This window comes from Hirundo rustica, chromosome 26 (assembly GCF_015227805.2).
Source record: "Hirundo rustica isolate bHirRus1 chromosome 26, bHirRus1.pri.v3, whole genome shotgun sequence".
Lineage (NCBI taxonomy): Eukaryota > Metazoa > Chordata > Aves > Passeriformes > Hirundinidae > Hirundo > Hirundo rustica.
This window is the reverse complement of record NC_053475.1, coordinates 191,636-205,168: the sequence shown is the minus strand read 5'-3', so window position 1 is coordinate 205,168 and position 13,533 is coordinate 191,636. Positions and strand designations below refer to the sequence as shown.

The window sequence follows — 13,533 nt, the reverse complement described above, 5'->3', positions numbered from 1 at the left end:
TGGAAGGGTGGATTAATCAATGGAAGGGTGTAATTAATGCCCCGAAGCCCCCAGCCCGGGCCTCACCTGGGCGATGTAGGCTCGGAAGAGGAACACGTCTCGCTCCAGCTCCTTCTGCGGGCTGGACGGCTGCAGGACGGCACAGACAGAAACCGCTCAGGGCTCTGGGCACCCGAAACCCCGCAGGAGCCCAACAAACCCCAACCCAAAACAAACCCCAGCCCAAAACAAACCCCAACCCGGCCGCACACAAACACAAACCCAGCCCAAAAATACCCGAACCGGCCCCACAGAAACCCGAACCGGCCCCACACAACCCAAAATCGGCCCCACACAACCCAAAATCCGCCCCACACAAATCCGAACCGGCCCCACACGGGCCCTCCCGGGGCCCCTAATCCCGCCCGGACCGCGCCGCTGAGCCGCTCCCTCAGGGAGCCCGAGCAGAGCCGCGCTGGGCCCCGGGCAGCGCCGCCCAGCCCTGCCCGACCTTGGCCCGCTGTGCCTCGTTGATGGCGGCCTGGTAGGCGCCGATGTAGAAGTTGTTGCGGAGATCGAAGAGCTCGTCCGCCTCCCCCGGCGCCGCCGCGCCCGCCCCGGCCGCCATCGCCCTCAGACACGTCCCCGGAAGCGCCCGCGCCCTGGGGGCCGCCGGGACCCGCCGTCTCCATGGAAACCGCCAATAGCAAGGCGAGGAACTGAAACGTCACGAAGCGACACGCCGCGCCGAGCGAGCCGGCCAATCAGCGGCGCTCGCCGCCGTGACGCCATCGTGCGCGCGGCGCGGCGGAGCCGGCATGGCGGAGTTCCGGGTGCTGGGGCTGGCGCCGTGGCTGGCGGAGCAGGCGAGGCAGGTGGGGCTGCTGCGGCCCACGCCCGTGCAGGCCGCCTGCATCCCGCCCGTGCTGCAGGGTGAGCGCCGCGGGCCATCGCCGCGCCCGGGAAGGGGAGCTTGTGCGGCCGGTCCCGTCCCCGGGAATTCCACTCACGGTCCCCGTTCCATCCCCGGGAATTCCATTCACGGTCCCCGTTCCATCCCCGGGAATTCCACTCACGGTCCCCGTTCCATCCCCGGGAATTCCATTCACGGTCCCCGTTCCATCCCCCCGAATTCCACTCACGGTCCCCGTCCCATCCCCGGGAACGACCCCTCGTGGTCCGCATCCCTTCCTCGGGCCCAGCCGCTCTTCTCCCGTGCCCCTTTTCCCCTTCCCGTTCCCCTTTCCTCCCTCCCGCTCCCGGCCCGGCCGCTCTCCCCCGGTGCCCCATTTTCCCCCTTTTCCCTTTCCCGTTCCCGTTTCCCGGCGCTGAGGCGGCCCCGCTGCCCTCGCAGGCCGGGACTGCCTGGGCTGTGCCAAGACGGGCAGCGGGAAGACGGCGGCCTTCGTGCTGCCCGTGCTGCAGGTGCTCTCCGAGGATCCCTACGGCATCTTCTGCCTCGTGCTGACCCCCACCAGGTACCGAACCCCCGCGGAGGCTCCGGGAGGGCCCCGGGAGGCTCCGGGCAGTGCTGAGCCGCCTCTCCCGGTCCCTCCCCGCAGGGAGCTGGCGTACCAGATCGCCGAGCAGTTCCGAGTGCTGGGAAAACCCCTGGGCCTGAAGGATTGTGTGGTGGTGGGCGGCCTGGGTGAGTCCTGAGCTGCCCCGTTCCCCGGCTTTTCCCTGCCCTGTTCCCGAGCTTTTCCCTGCCCCGTTCCCGAGCTTTTCCCTGCCCCGTTCCCGAGCTTTTCCCTGCCCCGTTCCCGAGCTTTTCCCTGCCCCGTTCCCCGGCTTTTCCCTGTCCCGTTCCCGAGCTTTTCCCTGCCCCGTTCCCCGGCTTTTCCCTGCCCCGTTCCCGAGCTTTTCCCTGCCATTCCCTGCAGACATGGTGGCCCAGGCCCTGGAGCTGGCCCGCAAGCCCCACGTGGTGATCGCCACCCCCGGCCGCCTCGCCGACCACCTGCGCAGCTCCAGCACCTTCAGCCTCAGGAAAATCAAATTCCTGGTAAAGCTGAATTCCCTGGGGAAGGGCATTCCCTGGGAACCCCTCCTTCCCTGGTGTCAGATATCCCCTCCAGGGAGGAAGGGTCCTGGAAGGGACGAAGAACAGTGACCCAGCTGGTGTAACAGGAGATGATATTCCCCTGGAATTATGAGGGATAGGTCCTGGAAGGGACAAAGAGCACTGACCCAGCTGGTTTGACAGCAGATATCCCCCAGAGTTATGAGGGAGGGGTCCTGGAAGGGATAAAGGAAACCCCTCCCCAGCCGGAGTTAACAGCTGGCAGAACACACACCGCTGGTGACATCCAGCATTGCAACCCGGGGCGCATTCCTGGGAATGCAACTGGGAATGGGAAGGGGAGCACACGGCCCAGGGGAAGGGAGCACACGGCCCAGGAAAGGGGGAGCAGAGCCCAGGGGAAGGGAGCACACGGCCCGGGAAAGGGGAGCACACAGCCCGGGAAAGGGGAGCACAGCCCAGGGGAAGGGGAGCACACGGCCCAGGGAAGGGGAGCACAGCCCAGGGAAGGGGAGCACACGGCCCAGGGAAGGGGAGCTCAGCTCAGGGAGCCGTTCAGTTCCATTCTTTTCCATTCAGTTCCGCTCCGTTCCATTTCCCAGGTGCTGGACGAGGCTGACCGCCTGCTGGAGCAGGGCTGCGCGGATTTCAGCGCGGACCTGGAGCTGATCCTGGAGGCGCTGCCCGCGCGCCGCCAGACGCTGCTCTTCAGTGCCACCCTCACGGCCACGCTGAGCCAGCTGCGGGCCCTGGCTGCCAACAGCCCCTTCTTCTGGGAGGCTGAGGCCCAGTGAGTGCCCCCAGCTCCGGGTTTTCCCTGGGTTTTTAATCTTCTTTTTAACTGCTTTTTTTCTGTGCTGGCGCTGCTGAGGCGCTTCCAGGCCTGTTGGGACAAGGATGTGGAGGGGCTGGGGAGCTGGGAGAGGGGATAGAGAATTCCTGAGGGGGCTGAAAAAGGGGATAGAGAATTCCTGAGAGAGCTGGGAATTCATCAGATCTCTCTGTTCTTGGGTTGTTCAGGTATTTTCTTTACTGATTCCCGTGGGACAAATCCCTTCTTATTCCGGGTGCATTTGTTTTCCAACCCAGGAACAGTTGTTGGCCGTTAACAACCCAGGCTGTTGTGCTAAAGAGTTTTTACACACAGATTATTTCTGCTTGGGAATTTGGAAATCCCTCAGAAGTGCCAGGCTGGCTTTGGCACTTCAGCAGAGCAGGCCTGATGAGGCCTTTCTCTTACAACTCTTTTACAATTTTATAATTCTCTTCCCTGCCACGGCGCCGGGGGATTTTCCAGCCTCGCCAATCCCGGGCTTTCCCTGGTTTTTCCCTGTTTTTCCGCAGGGTGAGGACGGTGGAGGAGCTGGAGCAGCGGTACCTGCTGGTGCCCGAGGCGCTCAAGGACGCCTACCTGGTGCACCTGGTGCAGAGCTTCCAGGACCTGCACCAGGACTGGGCCATCATCATCTTCACCAAAACCTGCAAGTGAGACGGCTTTTCCTTCGCTCTTCCCTGGCACTCAGCCCTGTCCCAGTTTTCCCACCCCTGGAATTGTCCCAGGCCATTTTGGAAAAGTGGGTCAGTCCCTGCCTTCCCCAAGTTTTCCACCCCTGGAATTGTCCCAGGCCGTGCTGGAACACCCTGGGACAGTGGGACAATCCCTCCCTGTCCTGATCCGGCCCCTCGGTGCATCCTGAGGATTTTCCTGGGTTTTTCTTACACCCACCCCTTTTCCAGGGACTGCCAGGTGCTGAACATGATGCTGAGGAAATTCAACTTCCCTTCCGTGGCTCTGCATTCCATGATGAAACAGGTGAGGGATGAAGGATCCTGGCTGCTCCCGGGAAAGGGTCAGGGGATTTGGGATGGAGCTCAGGGAAGGGTTCAGGGATTTGGGATGGAGCTCAGGGAAAGGGTCAGGGAATTTGGGATGGAGCTCAGGGAAAGGGTCAGGGGGTTTGGGATGGAGCTCAGGGAAAGGTTCAGGGATTTGGGATGGAGCTCAGGGAAAGGTTCAGGGATTTGGGATGGAGCTCAGGGAAAGGTTCAGGGGGTTTGGGATGGAGATCAGGGAAAGGTTCAGGGAATTTGGGATGGAGATCAGGGAAAGGTTCAGGGGGGTTGGGATGGAGCTCAGGGAAGGGGTCAGAGATTTGGGATGGAGCTCAGGGAAAGGTTCAGGGGGTTTGGGATGGAGCTCAGGGAAAGGTTCAGGGATTTGGGATGGAGCTCAGGGAAAGGTTATGGGGGTTTGGGATGGAGCTCAGGGAAAGGGTCAGGGGGTTTGGGATGGAGATCAGGGAAGGGGTCAGGGATTTGGGATGGAGCTCAGGGAAAGGTTCAGGGATTTTGGGTGGAGCTCAGGGAAAGGTTCAGAGATTTGGGATGGAAATCTGGAATTTTCTTCCCTGGGCTGTATCCCACCCCTCTCACCTGGAGTTTTCTCCCCACAGAAGCAGAGATTTGCGGCTTTGGCCAAGTTCAAGTCCAGCATCTTCAAGATCCTCATCGCCACCGACGTGGCTGCCAGGTTTGTTCACCAGAACCAGCTTAGGCTGAGCTTAGCAAGAGCCCTCAGAGCCCCCCAGATCTGGGGGTTTAACTCCTGAGGGAGGAGTCAGGGAATTGTTGAACTCTGTGAGGGAGGAGTTAGGGAATTGTTGAATTTGTTAAGGAATTGTTGAATATTTGAGGGAACAGTTGGGGAATTGTTGAATCTGTGGTGGAGGAGTTAGGGAACTGTTGAATTCTGAGGGAGTAATTCGGGAATTGTTGAATCTGTGAGGGAAGAATTGGGGAATTGTTGAATTTTTGGAGGAAGAATTAGGGAATTATTGAATCCTGAGGAAGGAATTAGGGAATTTTTGAGTTCTGTGAGGGAGGAGTTTATCCTCCAATCAGCCAATAAAGACTCCACCCATGAAAATCTGTGGCTTTTGGAGAAAGCAGGAATTAAACCGAGACCCCTGCTTTAACTGAAGCGTCCCTACCCAAAGCAAAGCCTGGAACCAAACTGATTTTCAATCCCCTCCCACCCCAAACGTTCGGGCGTTTAATTTCTGCACCGTTTAAGCTGTTTGACCACAACTGGGTTGTTACCCTGGTTTTTCTGAGTTTTTCTGAGCCTTTTGATTTTCTTAAATGGAGTCAGATCTTTTTAGTTATTGTACAATATTAAGAGCAGTTTCTACCTTTCCCACAGATGTAACATAAACAAATCCCTTTGTTTTCATTCTCTGTCCTTTGTTTGCGTATTTCTAACCTGAAAACAATTGTAACTGACAATTGGTCTGGCCACTGAGGCTGAGGGGTGGAAACCCCAAAAAGCCAATCTTCTGCTGGACCCAGAAATGAATAAAAAGTAAGAAATAAACAAAGGGCTCTCTCTTCTCTCGGCTCTCTCAGCTGTGAGCTGGATCAGAAGGACCTCTGCGAAAATCTCTTGTCTGCGTGTGACTGCTTTGCGTGTCTCAGTGACACTGGGTGGATTTTTTTTTTTTTTTTTAAATTTTTTTTTTAATTATTTTGATTTTTTTTTTCCCCCTGAATCCCAGAGGTTTGGACATCCCTGCAGTGCAGCTCGTCATCAACCACAACACGCCGGGGCTGCCCAAGATCTACATCCACCGCGTGGGGAGGACGGCGCGCGCCGGTGAGCGCCCGGGGCTGTCGGACCTCCTCCCGCCCCGGGGCCTGCGGGGCTGAGCTGGGGAGTGAGGGAGAGGGTTCTTGGAGTGCTTTCAGGGCAAAGCTTGGGCAGGGCGAGAGCCTGGCCAGCGCTGCACAGGAGGTGGAGGCAGAATGGGCACGGAACGGGCAAAAAAGTGGTTAAAAAATGGACACAGAGTGGGCCCAAAATGGTTTAAAAATGGACTCAAAATGGTCAAAAAATGGTTAAAAAATGGACACAGAATGGGCTCAAAATGGTCAAAAAATGGTTAAAAAATGGACACAGAATGGGCTCAAAATGGTCAAAAAATGGACACAGGATGGTCAAAAAATGGACACAGAATGAGCCAAAATGGTAAAAAATACACACAGAATGGGCCCAAAATGGTCAAAAAATGGACACAGAGTGGGCCCAAAATGGTAAAAAATAGACACAGAATGGGCTCAAAATGGTTAAAAAATGGACACAGAATGGGTCCAAAATGGACACAGAATGGGCCCAGAATGATCAAAAAATGGGCACGGAATGGTCCTAGAATTGTCCCAAAATGGGCCCCAAATGGTAAAAAAATGGGCACGTAATGGTCCTAGAATTGTCCCAAAATGGTAAAAAAATGGGTCCAAAATGGACACAAAATGGACCCAAAATGGTCACAAGGCCTCACACTTTTATAAGTTTTAGTCTGGACAGAGCTAGAGAATAAAGCAGATATTTATTAAAAGGCATTTAAGGGTACGGCTTGGGCAGGACGAGAGCCTGGCCAGGGCTACACCCAAGGTGGGCACAAAATGGACCCAAAATGTTCACAAAATGGTCACAGAATGGACCCAAAATGGTCACAAAATGGACCCAAAATGGTCACAAAATGCACCCCAGGTCACGAGGCCTGACACTTTTCACAGGATAATTTTTCAGGAAAAGGATCTCTCTGAGCACCCCGGTGTGTCTCAGGGGTGGCTGGGGTGCAGCCCTCGCTGCCTGCAGCGTTCCCCCAGCCCGGCTCTGTCCCGTTTCAGGGCGGAGGGGCACGGCCATCACGCTGGTGACGCAGTACGACATCCACCTGGTGCACGCCATCGAGGAGGAGATCAGTGAGTGGGCCTTGCCCCTTTTTCCCCCCCCGCCTTTTCTTTTCCCCCCCTTTCTTTTCCCCCCCTTTTTTTTCCCCAGCTTGAAAAAGAGCAGGAGCAGCTGAATCCCTGATTTCAGCTTCTCTCCAGGTTCCCATTCCTCTCTCCAGGTTCCCATTCCCCATTCCCCTCTCCAGGTTCACGTTCCCCTTTTCTCCTCTCCATGTTCACATTCCCCATTCCCCTCTCCATGTTCACATTCCCCTTTTCCCTTCTCCATGTTCCCATTCCCCATTCCCCTCTCCATGTTCACATTCCCCTTTTCTCCTCTCCAGGTTCACATTCCCCTCTCCATGTTCCCATTCCCCTTTTCCCCTCTCCAGGTTCCCATTCCCCTTTTCCCCTCTCCAGGTTCACATTCCCCTTTTCCCCTCTCCATGTTCACATTCCCCATTCCCCTCTCTCCATGTTCACATTCCCCATTCCCCTCTCCAGGTTCCCATTCCCCTCTCTCCATGTTCACATTCCCCATTCCCCTCTCCATGTTCCCATTCCCCATTCCCCTCTCCAGGTTCACATTCCCCTTTTCCCCTCTCCAAGTTCACATTCCCTATGGTTTTTTTTGGGAAACAGACCCAAACAATGCCGCGTTCTGTGCTGGCAGAGGGGAGGAGTGAAGCCCTCGGGGGCTGAGGAGCTCGAGGATCCGAGCGTGTCCCAGTCTAACATTTAACAACAGCACAGAGCAATCCCGCCCCTCATTCCGGGGATTGATCTCTTTGCTTTTTCCTCCCTGTTCTGTGACTCTCTCCGTGTCTCGCCCTGCCTCAGAGCTGAAGCTGCAGGAGTTCTCCGTGGAGGAGCAGCTGGTGCTGGACATCCTGACCCAAGTGAACGTCACCAGGAGGGAGTGTGAGATCGTGAGTGCTCCCTGGGCAGTCCCGGCGGAACGCGCGGGGAGCCTCTCTCTGGGGTTCTCCCTGGGGTTTTTGGGGGGTTTTCACCGTTTTTCAGGGGTTTTTTGGTGCTGAGGGTTGAGGTTTGTGGGTGTGCAGCCACGCCCAGCTCTGCCGCGCTGCTCTTCCCTCCGCAGGAGCTGGAGGGGATGGATTTTGATGAGAAGAAGGAAATCAATAAAAGGAAACAGATGATTCTGGAAGGGAAGGTGAGAGCTGCTGCTTTATGGACTGCTCAGGGCTGGTAAAATGTGGGAAAGGGAAAGGGAGGGACAGTCCCTCCCTCCCTGCTGGGCTCACTCCCCTTCTGGGTGGGGAAAGGTTATTTAAAATAATTATTAAATATTAATCTAATAAAAATAAATATTATTCTATTAAAATTTACATTTTATTCGAGTAAAATTTAAATATTCTATTAAATTTTAAATATTATTCTATTAAAAATAACTTATTCTATTAAAATTTTTGAATAGTATTCTGTTAAAAATTTGACCAGTATTCTGTTAAAAATTTGAATAGTATTCTATTAAAAATTTGACCGGTATTCAATGTAAAATGAAATATTGTCCTGTTAAATATTATTGTATTAAGACATTAGGTGTTATGTTTAAATATTAGCTATTACGTTAACATTATTAAATATCATCGAAATGTGTTAAATATCACGATGTTAAATACATTATCATGTATTAGGATGTGGGAAATGCTCTGGGGAGAATGGAGAAGGGGCTGAGCTTTGGAGCCTCCTCAGCTGTGGGCACCTGGAAAAGGCCAAGGGGCTGTCCCCAGTGTCCCTGTCCCCGATGTCCCGGGGCTGTCCCCAGTGTCCTGGGGCTGTCCCCAGTGTCCCGGGGCTGTCCCTGATGTCCTGGAGCTGTCCCCAGTGTCCTGTCCCCGATGTCTTGGGGCTGTCCCCAGTGTCCCGTCCCTGTCCCCGATGTCCTGTCCCCATTGTCCCCATCCCTGGTGTCCCATCCCCAGTGTCCCGTGTCCCCAGCGTCCCCATCCCCAGTGTCCCGTCCCTGTCCCTGATGTCCTGTCCCCAGTGTCCCTGTCCCCGATGTCCTGTCTCCACTGTCCCCATCCCCAGTGTCCTGTCCCCAGTGTCCCTGTCCCCGGTGTCCTGTCCCCAGTGTCCTGTCCCCAGTGTCCCCTGTCCCGTGTCCCCAGAGTCGCGGCGTTTCTCCCTGCAGGACCCCGAGCTGGAGGCCAGGAGGAGAGCAGAGCTGGCCAAGATCAGGAGGAAGAACAGGGAATGTCGGGAGAAGGTGCAGCAGAGCCTGGAGAGGAGGAAGCAGCTGCGGCTGAAGAGGAAACTGCAGAAGAGGATGGAGAGGAGGAGGAGGAAGGAGGAGAAGGAGGAGGAGAAGGAGGAGCAGTGACATCCTGGGGCTGGCCTGGAATTGCTGCTGCTTTGGGGAAGTTGGGATTGAGCGCTTCAATGTGGACGTTCCTGACCTGAAACCAGCGCTGGGGAGAAGGGAAGAATCCCCAAATCCTGGGGTGGTTTGGGTTGGAAGGACCTCAGACCTCATCCAGCTCCACCCAGGCTGCTCCAGCCCGGCCCTGGGCACTTCCAGGGATCCTGGGGCTTCTCTGGGAATTCCAGCCCGTTCCATCTCTGCCCTCACAGCCAGGAATTCCTTCCCCAAATCCCACCCAGGTTCCCCTTTTCCAGTTTAATCCATTCCCTGTGTCCTGGAATTCCATCCCTCAGCCCAAATCCTCTGCAGCTCTCCTGGAGCTCCTTTAGGCTCTGGAATCGGATCCAAGGTTTCCCTGGAATTTCCCTTCTCCCACCTTTCCTGGCACATTCCAGGGATCCAGGACAGCCACATTTTCTGGGAATTCCATCCCAGCCCCTCCCCACCCTCCCAGGGAAGTTTTCCCCCCCTGCACAGTTCCTGGCAGGCTGGATCACTCCTGGAGAATCAGAATTCCTTGCCGGAGCAGAGGCCAGGCCTGGATTCCTGCTGGAATAATTCCTGTCCCTTCCAGGGGCTGCGGCTGCCGCTCAAACTTGTTTGGATCAACAGATCCTCCCCTGAGCCAGAGTCTAAAAATAAATCCTGGGACAAAGCTGAGCTCAGCCTCTGTCTGTGCCAGAGCCCAGAGTTTTCCCAGAGGGGAGAATTCCTGGAATGCAGGGGGAGGTTGTGGCTGATCCTGGGCCTCTGGGAATAATCCTGCTTCAGGAATAATCCTGCTCTGGGAATAACCTTTGTACTTTCCAAGCGTTTTTCTGCCTCAGGCTGCAGCCCTGGGAGTTCTCCTTGCTCCTGGTTTGCAGACAGGGCCCCGCTCTCGGGGGTTTCCAAGGGAATTCCTGCTCAGAAGAGCCCAGGATTCCCTCCTTCCATCCAGAGGGGTTTGGGGCTTCCCCCTGTGTGTGTTTGCGAGGGGCTGAGCGATCCTAAAATCCAGTTCTGTTTCCCTCTGGAGGCAAAAATTCCCAGCTTTTGGCCAGCTCTGTCCCAGCTTTGATCCTCAGTGCCTTTTCTGTGACTGAAACTCTGTTATTTCTGTGCTTCACAAAAACAACGTCTGGGGCCCGTGCCCAGATAAATATTTATTGCCACAAATGCCTGGTCATTGGGATTTTTTGGGGGGGAGTTTGAGGGTGGAGAGCAGCACGTGTGTGGAGATAAAATGGGGTTTGGGGAAGAACTGAGCATTCTGGGTGCTCGAATTCGCTCTGCTGCTCCGAACGGCCCCGAAAATCGGGTTTTTCCCCTCAGGAATGGCCGTTCCCGGTGCCCGGGCTCTGCCGGCAGATGGCAGCGGGGGAGCTCCGGGCACCGAGACAAATGGTACATTTATAGGTACAATTACAAATCAGAAATATAAATTACAATTTTTATAAATTTTAAAAACACAAATTGCTGAGGGGAGAGGGATCCCCGCTGGGGGGATTTTCCTTGGGGGCCGTTTTCCAGCACTGAATTCGCTGGGAATTCCCTGGGAATTCCGTGGGAATGGGCGTGCGTGTGTTTGGGGGGTGCCAGCCTGTGCTGCCGAGCGCATTTCTGCACTAAAAATAACCTCTGCTGTGAGGAGGGCAGCAGCTGATCCCCGCAGCCCCGGCGCAGGAGCTCAGCGGCGTTAGGTCACCGCTTTTCTTCATTAATGGCGTTATTTAATTACGAGTTGCCCCGAGTCTCATCCCGGGGAGCTGGCGAACACAAAAGGGCCTCGCTTCTGTGCCTCCATCTCGGAGCTGTTCTGATAAAAACTGGCGTATCGAGGGCAGGCTGGTGAATAACCCTGGCGTGAGGCTGGCTGAAAACAGCGCGGCATCACCGGGGGCTCTCGGGGAGCGGAGCCACTTTGGGCTCTGGTCTAAAATCACTCCCAGATCCCCCGGCCTGGCCTTTCCTCCCCTCGGCTCTGCAGGCACCTCGGAGAGGGAAATTAGAGTCCAGCAGGGTTCTCAGGGAGGGAAATTCTGTCTTTGTGGAGGAGGAGGAGGAATCAGAGCTGGGCTGGCGGGGCTGGATTTGCACCCGGTGGCATTTCCCATCCCCATTTCCACTGAACTCCATTCCTTTGGCATTTCCCATCCCCATTTCCACTGAAACTCCATTTCTTTGGCATTTCCCATCCCCGTTTCCACCAAAACTCCATTCCTTTGGCATTTCCCATCCCCGTTTCCACCAAAACTCCATTCCTTTGGCATTTCCCATCCCCGTTTCCACCAAAACTCCATTCCTTTGGCATTTCCCATCCCCGTTTCCACCAAAACTCCGTTTCTTTGGCATTTCCCATCCCCGTTTCCACCAAAACTCCATTCCTTTGGCATTTCCCATCCCCGTTTCCAGCCAAATTCCCATTTTTTTGGGCCTGGCCGGGCAGCAGGGCCGTGCTTTGAGGCAGGATCCCCCATTTTCTGCTCAGCTCAGTGTTCTGCGCGCAGGGGAAATCTCCAGGACGTTTTCTTTGCTCATCCCACTCTCCTCTGTGAATCATTCTCCCCTTTTTTATTAATGCTCTCTCTGGCTTTGCTGTGAATAATTAAACTCCTCATCTGCCAAAAGCCTGAGGCCTCTCCAGGCCGGGAGCATCTCCCTCAGCCAGGAGGGTGCTGGGATGGAGCTGCCGACGGCAATCACTGCTGGGTGACACAAAAATGCATCCTCACCACCTTTGGAACGCAAGATTTCCCCTCAGGAAGCACCGAAAATAAGAAATAAATCAGGGTGAGGGCTGCAGAAATCGCAGCGGGGCTGCGTCGGTGCCGCTGCCCTGAGGGCACGGCCAAAACCCTCTGGAAACGGCTGGAATCGGTGGAATTGCCGCTGGAACAGCTCCAGGTGAAGTTCTCTCCCGGCTGAGGCCGGATTTGTGGGAAGAGCTGGTGATAAACGGGATTTCATCCGTGTGGGAGGCTGCAGAGCAAAGGCCTCGCAGAGGCGTCCTCACAGGGCCCGGCGGGCCCGCAGAAACAGAAAGGGCGATTTTATTTCCCAAATGCTGATCAAAAAAGGCACTCCCAGATCGTTCTGATGTCTTTAAGTTTGATCTCTGATGTCTTTAAGTTTTATGTTCCGTGTGTTCCAGGTTCTGCGGTGCCCAGGTGCAGCTCTGAGCTCACACCCAGCGTCACTCAGCTCTCTGCACACAAATCCTGCTCCTGACGGACACCAAGGACAACTTTCACCCCAAGAGCACAACCAAGGGCGGCTGGAGGGAGGAACAGGGATGGGACCTCACGGCCTGCGGATGGGACGGGACAATTAAACCCCAACGTGCAAATGGAGCAAAACTGATCAAAGTGTCAGGCCTCGAGACCGGGCAGCCAGTTTGTGTCCTTTTGTGTCCTTTTGTGCCCATTTTGTGTCCATTTTGTGCCCATTCTGTGCCCATTCTGTGCCCATTCTGTGCCCACTCTGTGTCCATCTGCAGATCCCCGCAGATCCCCAGGCCACAGCTCGGATTAGGCGCACATTCCTCATTCTGTGACTCATGGCAATGATTTACAGACCTTCCTACGTGACTTCAGACCTCCTTGCACCATTTTTAAACCTTCTGACAGTGCTTAGACCTCTTTGCGTGACTTTTAGACCTCCTTGCACGATTTTAAACCTCCTCGTGTGATTTTTTAGGCCACCTCATGATTTTTAGACATCCTTACGTAATTTTTAGACCTCCTTGCACAACTTTTAGACCTTCCCAGCCTCTCAGAGGATCCCTTCTCTGCTGCAGGCTGGGGTGGAGCCCTCTGAGGACATCAAATTGCAGGAGGAACTGGCAGAAAAAGCTGATTTTGTGACAGCCGGCAGGTCCCGGGGCCAGCAGCACGGAATTCCCTGGAATTCCTGAGCTCACGGGGGAGCTCTGGGTGTGTTTTCCTGGCTGGGAGCCCTGCAGGGATGTGCAGCAGCTCCACCAGGAGCTCCCTGCTTTGGGAAAGGTGACTCAGCCAGGTGTGGCACCCGCAGAGCAGGGAGCCAGGATTTCAGGATCCATTCCCAGCTCCGGCTCAGCCGTGGTGAACACCAGGAACTTTTTCCCAGCTTTTTTTTCCCCCCAAATCCCCTCCCTGCTGCTTCCAGCCCAGTGACAGAGATCAAACCAAACACGCCTTGCTGGGAGCTGATCTCTATTTCGCAAGGAGGAGCTCCAGGAGGGAGAAAATATCCAACACTGGCAGGGGCTGGGAAACAAATCCCCCAAAAGTTTTCGGCCCCCCCCAATTCCTCCCCTCCCTTCTTAAATACCCTGGAACAAAAAGTTACTGCAGCAGCTCCAGCCCCAGACAGTCGTGAGAACACTTCATGCAACAGAAATGAAAATAAAGTAAAAACAAAAAAAAACCCGAACCCAAAGCCAGAGGAG

General features: G+C 55.2%; 1 protein-coding gene across 1 annotated transcript; it reads left to right on the top strand.

The window, feature by feature from the left end:
• The first annotated feature begins 791 nt into the window (after window positions 1-791).
• DDX49 (DEAD-box helicase 49) lies at window positions 792-10,280 on the top strand. Its single transcript, XM_040087027.1, has 13 exons — window positions 792-912; window positions 1,334-1,457; window positions 1,542-1,627; window positions 1,863-1,984; window positions 2,605-2,792; window positions 3,347-3,487; window positions 3,740-3,815; window positions 4,456-4,532; window positions 5,557-5,654; window positions 6,689-6,763; window positions 7,574-7,662; window positions 7,836-7,907; window positions 8,892-10,280. Exons 1-13 carry the CDS (start codon window positions 798-800, stop codon window positions 9,078-9,080), a joined length of 1,452 nt encoding a protein of 483 aa, XP_039942961.1. The 5' UTR covers window positions 792-797; the 3' UTR covers window positions 9,081-10,280.
• The last annotated feature ends 3,253 nt before the right edge of the window (window positions 10,281-13,533 follow it).